At 46.7% G+C, this 11,304-nt stretch overlaps 1 protein-coding gene across 1 annotated transcript; it reads right to left on the bottom strand.

Moving 5' to 3' along the window:
• Positions 1 to 5,604: 5,604 nt before the first annotated feature.
• Positions 5,605 to 8,230, bottom strand: LOC134290150 (uncharacterized protein K02A2.6-like). The gene is made up of 2 exons (XM_062857196.1): positions 7,884 to 8,230; positions 5,605 to 5,698 (listed from the first exon to the last, which is right to left on the bottom strand). Exons 1-2 carry the CDS (start codon positions 8,228 to 8,230, stop codon positions 5,605 to 5,607), a joined length of 441 nt encoding a protein of 146 aa, XP_062713180.1.
• Positions 8,231 to 11,304: the final 3,074 nt, after the last annotated feature.

Here is an 11,304-nt window from a genome sequence, read left to right as displayed (position 1 = left end):
GATAACTGGAGGGACATCCGATCCATCATAGGTAGGCCTCGGCTACAGAACTCCGAACCACAGAAACGACTGGTACGTACGAGCAGGCCCGGATTAAGGATTGTGGGGGCCCGGGGCCCGAGCGGATGTGGAGGCCCTTCTGAGAGATGACCAAAAATGTTTTTCCTTATTTTCGAACAGTACTTGAGCAATATGAAAAATAAAGCTAATGTTAGCAACCAAAAAAGGTTTTTGTGGGGGCCCTGGGTACGAGGGCGAATGTAAACAATTGAAAAACGAGAAGAATGCAGCATGGGCGAGAATGCTGCAACACCGTACGAGGGCGAATGAGGCATGTTATAGACAGGCGCGGAACAAGCAGATCTCAGTCTTCCGGAGAAAGAAGCGCCAACAGGAAGAACAAGATCGCGAAGCGATGGAAGAGCTGTACCGCGACAAGGACACAAGGAAGTTCTACGAGAAGCTGAATTTCTGGTGCAGAGGCTTTGTGCCACAAGCCGACATGTGCCGAGATCAAGGCCGAGATATTATCGTCGCACCACCAAATCGAAGTCGTCGCTAGAAGCACATGCGAAGTTGCAGCTGCGAAGTAAAGTTGAATCTATTTTTTCTGTTGCGCATCATTAAACTAATTAAGAGCAACAATATGCATTAATCCAAATTGAGTTGCGACATTTCTAAGTAGGTTAAAAATCAATTTTCGCACGTTCGGTCACTTCGTATTTCGACCAAAAGCATAATAATCACGGGAATATTCTCACGAGCGAGCGTGAGGTGGTCGAAAGGTGGCGGCAGCATTACGATGAGCACCTCAATGGCGACGTTGCAAGTACCGAAGGTGGCGCGGTAACAGATCTAGGAGAACGTGCGCAGGACGAAAGATTTCCAGCCCCTGACCTCCAAGAGATTGAAGAGGAGGTTAGCCAGTTGAAAAACAACAAAGCCGCTGGAGCAGAACTACCAAGCAAGCTTTTGAAATACGGTGGAGAAGCACTGGTGAGAGCACTACACTGGGTCATTACCAAGACTTGGTTGGAAGAAGTATTACCGGAGGAATGGATGGAAGGCATCGTGTGTACCATCTACAAAAAGGGCGACAAGTTGGATTGCGGGTACTACCGCGCGATCACACTGTTAACATAGTAAGCATTGGATTTGTATCCCCTCAATGGACTTATCCACCGATGAACCGAATTCATCGCGGTCCGAGAATTTTGACACTAGAGCGGGGTCTGTTCCAATCAGAATCGTCCAATTCTGATTGGAAACGGCCCCGCTCTAGTGTCAAAATTCTCGGACCGCGATGAATTCGGTTCATCGGTGGATAAGTCCATAAATCATTCTTTGTTAGTCACTACACCTGGTCAGACGCTTTTCATTCTATCAGTTTATGAGCCCAGGATAGCTCTTACCGACTGGTGTAGCCTAGCAACCAGCCAAACAACAAGCGGAAAAGTGATTTTTTTTCCTCAAGAAGTCTACAAGATTTTTTCATTTGAAGCATGTCCGTAAGAAGATCTGGAGAAGGGTTCCTGCCACCACCAGCAGCTCAAGATGGATTTCCGGTCGAAGACGGACTACCGCCAAACGGTCCCGCTCAAGCTATCGGTTTCGGCAGCCTAAGGGAAATGGCCCTGTGAGTTCCGTTCAGCAGTGCGTCTCATCAATCCCTGGAGAAGCTGAAGGGCCGTGACGATTACGCGGAGTGGGCGTTCGGAATGCGGATAGTGATGATAAAGGAGGGAACCTGACGAGCTGTGAATTCCCCGGACGACGTGCAGATCAGCGAGGATTTGTCGGACCGTGCCTTGGCGACAATTTGGATGTCGCTGATCCTCATGATGGGGCTGCCGAAACGATACGAACTTATGGTCATGGGAATGGACGCATCAGGTATCAAGTGGACGGCAGACTGGGTGAAGTCGAAGATTCTCCTGGACGTGACGATCGAGCCCGGCAACAGGGCTGGCGGTTCAAGTGGGGCATTAGCGACTGGTCCGAAGCAAGGTAGCAGGAAGAAGGACAAGTCGGTCATGCGGTGCTTCAAATGCGAGAAGCTTGGGCACTACGCGTCGGAGTGTCCACAGAAGTCGACGACGAAGAGCGAGAAGAATTCCCGGAGCACGAAAAAGAAGGCACTCTTGGCGTGCACGAAGCGGAACTCCCTGGACGAGTGGATATTGGACTCTGGAGCTGGAGACCACATGTGCAGAGACGAGAGTATTCTATTTGGCACCAAGCAGGTGGCACAGACCATTTTTGTGGCAGACGCTTCCGAAATACCGGTTGTGGCCACGGGGACCGTCGAGCTGGATGCTGATGGATGCTTCCAGGTGAGTGCTGTAGGCTAGATATTTCTAACGTGCTCTGTGTTCCAGACCTCGCAGTAAATCTCCTTTCTGTGAGTTGCATCTGCAAGAAGGGCTATTGCGTAACATTCTCGAGAAAATCGTGTGTGGTCAAGGACGATACAACGGGAGAAGTTATCGCCACGGGCCGCGAGAAGGACGGCCTCTACCAGCTGAACCAGGTTGGTCAAACGAGTGCGTGTGTGGCACGGCCAGCCACCAGTCTGGAGATTTGGCATCGGCGACTGGGGCACCTTAACGTGGATAGCGTGAAGCGATTACCTGGCATGGTGGTCGGCATGGACATCTCAAGCGGGACGATGTCACCTTGTGTCCCTTGCATCGAGGTGAAGCATCAGAGGTTACCGTTCAAATCCGGTGGCACGAGAGCAAGCGATCTTCTCGAGGTCGTGCATTCGGACGTGTGCGGAGCAATGGAGAAGCCTTCCCTTGGCGGGAACAAGTATTTCGTCACCTTTATCGATGATGCGAGCAGGATGACCTTCGTCTATTTTCTGAAGGCCAAGAAGGATGTGTTCGAGGCGTTCAAGGAGTTCAAGGCCTACTCCGAAACCCGGACTGGGAAGAAATTGAAGTGTCTGCGAACCGAAAACAGCGGCGAATATACCGGTAAGCAATTCGAGGATTTTCTCAAGGCGGATGGCATTCGCCACGAGACGACCGTGCCTCACAATCCCGAGCAAAATGAGTTGGCTGAGCGCATGGACCGGACGACTCAGGAGCGAGCGAGAAGTCTGATGTTTGACGGCAAGTTGGACAAACGATTTTGGGCGGAAGCGACGTCGACAGCCGTTCATTTGATCAACCGATCACCGACGAAGGGCATCTCCGTCACCCCTTTCGAGAAGTTTACGGGACGGAAACCGGATCTGTCCATTCTACGAGCACCTACGAGTCTTCGGGTCAAGAGCGATGGCTTACGTGCCGAAGGTGAAGCGTGCGAAGTGGGACCCCAAGTCAGAGCCGTGTATCCTGATCGGCTATTCGGAGTGTTCCAAAGCCTATCGAATGTTCAACCCGAAGAACAATCAAGTTTTTGAAAGTCGGGACGTGGTAATACTGGATGAGCGCCAGGTAGCGGAGGAGACAGGTTCGACCGTCGAACCGATGGTCTTCACGAGAGTTGATCAGCAAGAGATCATGGATGCCGATCAACAGGACACCGTGGTCAACGAGCAACAAACCGTTGCTGACTGTGACGTAGATACTAGAAGCGCAGAGAGGGAGACGACGACGTCGGCGGACAGTGTGCTAGAAGAGCCACAGTGTCCGCAACAACCGCATGCGCTCCCCTCGCATTTTTCTCAGCATCCTACGATGAGGCGCAGCGTGAGGGAGCGCCGATTCCCAGGCAAGTATGCAGATTTTAAGGTTACTTACAGTGTCTTGCCTCAAAAGTTTGAAACTCCCCAGAATCGACGACGAGATGAACGAGAACCAGGACGAGGACGTGTCTCACAGCACGGGAGCTTGGACAGCACTGCGCTCCCGTCACACTCGAAGGGAGTAGCTGTTGGAATGCAACGCGCAACTGGGCACAGTGACTGGGGCGCCCAGTCCAAGGCAAGTTGGATGTTTCTTCTGATAACGGCCACAATCTCTCGCCAGAATACATTCCACAGGTATCCAAGGACCCTGATACGCTGCAGGAAGCGCCGATGGATTGAAGCGATGGAGGCAGAATTCGATGCGTTGAGCGCGAACGAGACGTGGTGTCTGGTGGATCTTCCGAAGGGTCGGAAAGCTCTGAAGAACAAGTGGGTCTTCAAGGTCAAAATCAATCCGAACGGCACCATCGAGTGTTACAAGGCAAGACTTGTGATAAAAGGATGCTCGCAAGTGAAAGGAGTGGACTACTGCGAGACGTATTCTCCTGTTGTCCGCTACGCCACCATTCGACACCTCCTTGCGCTGGCCGCGCATCTGAATCTCATCGTGTGCCAGATGGACGCTGTGACGGCGTTCCTCCATGGCGATCTGGACGGTGAGGAGATATACATGGAGCAGCCGGAAGGATTTCGGAACGAAGCCGCACCCAGGAAGGTCTGCCGACTGAAGAAGGCCCTTTACGGCCTCAAGCAGGCCAGCAGAGTCTGGAACATCAAGCTGGACCAGAAGCTAAAGCGGATGGGGCTGAAGCGCTCGAAGTACGATACGTGCGTGTACTACAAGATGTAAAGTGGCAAGATCATCATCATGGCGGTCTACGTCGACGACTTTCTTAGCGCTACCAACGAAAGAGCAGCTTGGTGCAGCTACACTTGAAGATAACTGGAGGGACATCCGATCCGCCATAGGTAGGCCTCGGCTACAGAACTCCGAATCACAGAAACGACTGGTACGAGGGCGAATGTAAACAATTGAAAAACGAAAACAGATTGCAGCATGGGCGAGAATTGTTGGAAATAAAAACACAGGCGAGGCTTTGTTCTCCAAACCCAGGCACTGACTGATATCGCTACCAGCTCAGTGCCTCTCCTTTATTCAATCTAGGTATAACATATTTACAATTTATTTCCATTTACAGTAGACGTTCGGTCGGTGCAAACGGTTTAACTGCAATGCTTTTTAACTGCAAGTTCGGTAAGTGCAACAAATTTGCAGTTATCGCACCGCCAAGCGTCAAAATGGTGCGCCATGTTAGCCCAAACGAACAGTCGGATCACGTTCACGGTTATTTTTTTGTCGTTTGACAACTTGTTGACATCTTTCAGTCGTTGCAGTTACCGAATTTCGTTCGCTAAGTGAAACGTAAACATGTTGCAGTTATCGAACGTCTACTGTACCTATCAGTTGATACCTAGCTCTCCACTGAGCTGTGTGATGCACCTCCAAGGATGTACCTACCATTCAACACTCCTCCTCATCACACACTCTCAGATCCGACGCGTCCCGAGCTTCACCTGGCCACGTACTCCTCCAGCCTACCGAGCTCCTCCTTAGCAACCGAGCTACCAGACTCCTCCTGGCTCCAAGCAGACTCTGCTACCAGGCCCTGGCTCCAAGCTACGTCTGCTACTAAGAGGCTACCAAGCTCCTCCTGGCTCGAAGCGTCTTCCGCCTCAAGTATCTTCTGCCATCCAGCTCCAGCGTCCATCGATCAGCCAGCACCCTCTGCCTCTTGGTTCCAGCGCAGGTCCCATACGGCTATCAATCCTCATCGAGTGTTGGTCCCCTCACCGCATCTTGGTGTCTCTACGAATATTGGCACCAGGCCTCATCGCATCTTGACACCTCATCGGGTATTGGCCTCCTCATCGTATCTTGGATACCGCACCTCGGTCTCCTCGCTTCCCGAACCACCACCAGGGCGTCCCTGGGCCCATAACCTGTTGGAAATAAAAACACAGGCGAGGCTTTGTTCTCCAACCCCAGGCACTGACTGATATCGCTACCAGCTCAGTGCCTCTCCTTTATTCAATCTAGGTATAACATATTTACAATTTATTTCCATTTACCTATCAGTTGATATTATGTTTCCAGTTCAAAACCGAATTAGCGACATTTTTTCTTTGACTTCCGCTGCTTTTGCCACGTGGTAAACACAATGTCGGAAGTGAGGCGCTGTATAGAGCACCAGGTGTACAATACAGCGCCCCACTTCCGACATTGTGTTTAACGCAAGGCAAAAGCAGCGGAAGTCAAAGAAAAAATGTCGCATACAGTAGACGTTCGGTCGGTGCAAACGGTTTAACTGCAATGCTTTTTAACTGCAAGTTCGGTAAGTGCAACAAATTTGCAGTTATCGCACCGCCAAGCGTCAAAATGGTGCGCCATGTTAGCCCAAACGAACAGTCGGATCACGTTCACGGTTATTTTTTTGTCGTTTGACAACTTGTTGACATCTTTCAGTCGTTGCAGTTACCGAATTTCGTTCGCTAAGTGAAACGTAAACATGTTGCAGTTATCGAACGTCTACTGTATTCGGTTTTGAACTGGAAACATAATACCTAGCTCTCCACTGAGCTGTGTGATGCACCTCCAAGGATGTACCTACCATTCAACAAGAATGCTGCAACACCGTACGAGGGCGAATGAGGCATGTTATAGACAGGCGCGAAACAAGCAGATCTCAGTCTTCCGGAGGAAGAAGCGCCAACAGGAAGAACAAGATCACGAAGCGATGGAAGAGCTGTACCGCGACAAGGACACAAGGAAGTTCTACGAGAAGCTGAACCGCTGGTGCAGAGGCTTTGTGCCACAAACCGACATGTGCCGAGATAATCACGGGAATATTCTCACGAGCGAGCATGAGATGGTTATTACAAGTTTTATTTTTATGTTAAATGTGTTGGGTATCTCAGCGCAGCGGACAAGTACAACCGATCGATAAGCTAATTAGAGTAATGCGGGGCAAAAGTTCGCACCTAACAGACTTCACAAAATAACTATTGAACGAAAAGAAAACAATATCGTTTTTCTTCGGTAAACGGGTCCCTATTGTTATGACCGGTACCAGCGGTAGAGACCGGCCAGACATGCACGCTATACGGATATACACAATAGACGGGTGTGTGATATGACCGAATAAAGAAACGGTACGCGCGCGTTCGCAGTCAGTTATAAACTGATTTTATTATCTTTTTTGATATGGCTGAGCCAGCAGCCAACATAGAACGTTAGGGTGGGTCACCACAGTTCTCCCCCTTTTAGAGTGAGAATACACTAAACAGAACTTTCAGGAACAAACGTAGAATCTCGAACACAACAAAACAGTACTGTTGTAGACAACACAATCTCGGTAAACTAGACACCGAAGATAAACATCAAATAAACAAACTCACTGATTCGAAATCAGTAGTAATAAAACTCCTTGTCTCTTCTGAAAGCTTGACTCGCCTCGAACGGCGTAAACTTCCTTTATGACGGTCCGAGCTCGATGATATTCTCGATGACGGTCCTTCCATCGGGTCAACCTCGTCAGCTTGTTGAAATCCCCTGTCAGGAACTCCACGCACCAACTCTTCATCAGACATCGCTCTTGGTGCAGCTTCTACTGGACTCCGATCTAATACACCTCCGGAACCATCTCGACTGTCATTAAACTGGTAATCACGATTATCCCTAAACACAAAAGAATCTGCTGGGAAACCGTAAAAGTCTTCAGCATCGTCAGAATCACTCTCTACGTCGTCCTCTCTAGTACGTTTTCTGGTGTGACCATTCTCCTTACCCCTCGAAAAAGTTACATACCGTCGACTCTTGTCTTTTCCAGCCTGCTTCAACTGATTACGGTGTGCCAGATACACACGACCTCCTACTGAAACTTGGTAGGTATGTAGGGAAATACGCTTCAGGAATTTGGCTTCAAGCCATCGTCTGATGTCAGTTGTTCTAAAATTTTTGTAATAAAGGATGTCTCCTGGGCACAACTTATCTGTCCAGTCAGGCTTACGGTATTCTTTGGTAACTAGCTTAGGATTTTCCACACTTACAGGTTTCGTCACATGGTTCTTAAAACTATTCCTTGGATGGATCAAGTCCAACAGCGTCTTAGGTTTAAAACTAAACAACCTTTCAGAAGGAAACTTGCTGTCCTCTTCCAAACACGAATTCCGGTAACCAAACAGAAAGTACGAAACTAAGTCCTCGGTACTAGCACTGCTCAACTCTGGATCCAACAAAAACTTCTTCAAACTCTCCTTGACAACTCGCACCATGCGCTCCGCTTGACCGTTGCTTGACGGATTATACGGTGGACTCTTCATGACTTTCACTCCATGTCTTTCCATAAAATCCGTAAACTCCTTCGAATTGAACGGTGGTCCGCCATCAGTAACGACTACATCCGGTAACCCAAACCTAGCGAAAACACTCATGAACGTCGAGTTGACTTTCCTGGCATCTGTTCCATACTTCATGTATTCTACTTCCAGCCATTTGGAAAAACTGTCTACAATGACCAGGAAAACCTTCTTGTCGAAGTAGAAGAAATCGGCGTGAATGCGCGAAAACGGTTTTGTAGTAGGGATCCAAGGTGAATGAGGAACTTGCTTTGTTACTGCATTCGTTTGACAACAAACACTGCATGACTTAACGAAACTCTCAATGTCGCTGTTCATGCCGTACCAATACACTGTCCTTCTGGCTAACTGTTTGATCTTGGTAATGCCTGAATGGTTCTTATGCAACAGCTTCAGGATCGGCTTTTGTAAACTTGCTGGTATAAACACACGATCTTGGTACAATAAACATCCATCGACTAACTCCAAATCCTGATGATGAGCATAAACATCCAACAAACTTCGCTCCAACTTCCTTGGCCAACCATTTTTCAGGTAATAAACAATCTGCTGTATAAACTCGTCCTGCTTGGTTTCTTCTGCAACTAAAAGATAATCCAATGGTAGCTCTTTTGAAACATTCAAACTTTTGATGAACTCTTGCTGTAGTGAAACTGGTACTTCTTCTGGTAAAGGAAATCTTGAGCAAAAATCTGCGTTACCCATTTTTGATGACGGCCTGTAAACAATGTCAAAATCGTAGATGTTCAGTTCCATTACATATCTCTGCAGACGCGTCACGAATAAACTATTCTTTCCTTCCTTACCAAAAATTCCAATCAACGGCTTATGGTCTGTATACACAGTAAACTTTTTGCCAAACAGAAACTTATGAAACTTTTTAATGGTACTCACAACGGCCAACGCTTCCAAGTGCAGTATCGGGTAGGATTTCTGTGCTTTTGTTAAACTGAAGGAGGTAAAACTAATGGGCCTCTCTTCTCCATCTATGTCATGTGCTATGACTCCACCTAACCCGTAGCTACTAGCATCCGTCACGACAATGACAGGCTTGCATGGATCGAAAAACTCCAACAGGTTTGACTTCAACAACGAGAGCTTACAATCTTGAAACACACTAGTGCACTCATCAGTCCAGACAAACTTAACATCTTTCCTGAGTAAACGATACAGACAACTAAGGCGAAACGACAAATTGGGAATAAACTTACCGTAGTAATTGATTAAACCCAAAAATGCCTTCAACTCGGAAACATTATTCGGAACACTGGCTCTGCGAATCGTTTCCACCTTCTCTGGGCATGGCAACAAACCTTTGTCCGTCAAAACATGACCCAGAAATGGCAAACTAGTAACAAACCATTTGCATTTTTGCAGATTAACTTTTATATTGGCATTAGAAAGTCGCTCTAAAACCAAATAAAGTTTCTGTAAACAGTCTTTCTCGTCTTTCCCTGCTATCAAAACATCGTCGAGGTAGCAGTAAACTCCGTCAATACCTTTCAAAACCTGATCCATGACACGTTGAAAAATCGCTGCACTTGAAGAAGCACCTTGCGGTAAACGATTATACGTAAACAAACCTTTAACCGTATTAATCACCATTAGCTTTCTCGACTTTTTAGACAATTTAAGCTGTGTATACGCTCCTGCCAGATCTAGAGAACAAAACACTTTAGCTCCAGCTAAAGATGCAAACATGTCTTGCGCCAAAGGTAGAGGATACGTGTTAGGGATTATGACTTTGTTGATCGAGACTTTACAGTCAATAACCATCCTAATGTCACCGCTCTTCTTCACAACGACGATCACCGGCGATGCCCACTCACTCGCATCGACTGGGGTTATGACGCCATCCTTCTCCAAACTGTCCAGATGCTCCAAGACCTTGTCCTTCAGCCTTAACGGAACGTCGTAGGCGCGTCTAAAAATCGGTGAATGATCTTTCAAAACTAGATCCGCCTCAAAACCTTTGATTGGGGTCGATAGGGACTTATCGAAAACATTGGGAAATTTGCGCTTAATATTCTCTAGAAACTGGTCATGAGAAACTGCCAATTGATTGATACTACGAGTTGCAAAAACACTACGCCAACTAGGTATAAACAAATCCAACCAATCGCGTCCAAGCAAAGGTATAAACTTGCTCTCACTTTGCAAAACTATCAGATTAACAACTTCTGATTTTCCGTTCAACTCAACTAAAACTTGTATTTGTCCAAAAACTTTCAAACGACTTCCATTAATCACGGCTAATTTCTTGTCACACGGTTCTATCGGTATGTGATCGAATTCTTCCTCGTACGTTGATGAATCAATGACGGAAACTGCAGCACCACAATCAACTTCCATTTTTAAACGAATACCGTCAACGTAAACTGTTCGAAAACACGGCTCATTGATCCTGTTGACTGAAAATGTTAAACAATCTGTTTCCTCATACGACAACTTTGACTCGTACGTTAAACTATTGGAAACATTTGATTTTTGTGGGTGGGCTACTGAAGAATCGACAAACTTTACCTTAGTTCTCTTTCGATCGAAACAAAAACGTCGAATATGTCCATCTCTGTGACAAAAACTACAAAACAACTTGCGTGATTGTGAAGTAAAACTGTCGTTGTTAATGTGCAAAAGTGATTGCTTCCTATTGCTGGATAAACTACGATTAAACTGTTTTTCTGAAGCTCCTTGGCTTAAACTGTCCTTCATCTCCGATTGTGTTCCATCAAACCGCTTCCGTAATGCATCCGTAATTTCTCCAAACGAAACGTCCTTCAAGCTCCTTCCTTCGAAAATCTGCTTCAACTCGCTGAAAACTTGAGTACCACACGAAGCCAGGAACGAAACTTTTTGTTTTTCCAAACTGTAAACTCCACGATGCAAAAACTCACGATTTAAATCCTCCAAAAACTTCTCAAACGGGATTGATCCGGGAACAAACGGCTTGACTTGACTTGTAGTTGTAGTTGACATAGTTCTTTTAAACAAAACAAACTCCAAAAACAAAACAAACTTCAACTTATTGATTTTTTTCAGTGTAAATCATAAACTCTAAACAAACGTTTGATTTTTTGTCAGTGTAAATCATAAACTCTAAACAAACGTTTGATTTTTTTATAGTGTAAATCATAAACTATTGAAACTAAACAAACGACTGATTTTTTACAGTGTAAATCATAAACTGTCCA

Source organism: Aedes albopictus, chromosome 3, assembly GCF_035046485.1.
Source record: "Aedes albopictus strain Foshan chromosome 3, AalbF5, whole genome shotgun sequence".
NCBI lineage: Eukaryota > Metazoa > Arthropoda > Insecta > Diptera > Culicidae > Aedes > Aedes albopictus.
The sequence above is the reverse complement of the archived record's forward strand: the minus strand, read 5'-3'. Positions and strand labels throughout refer to the sequence as shown.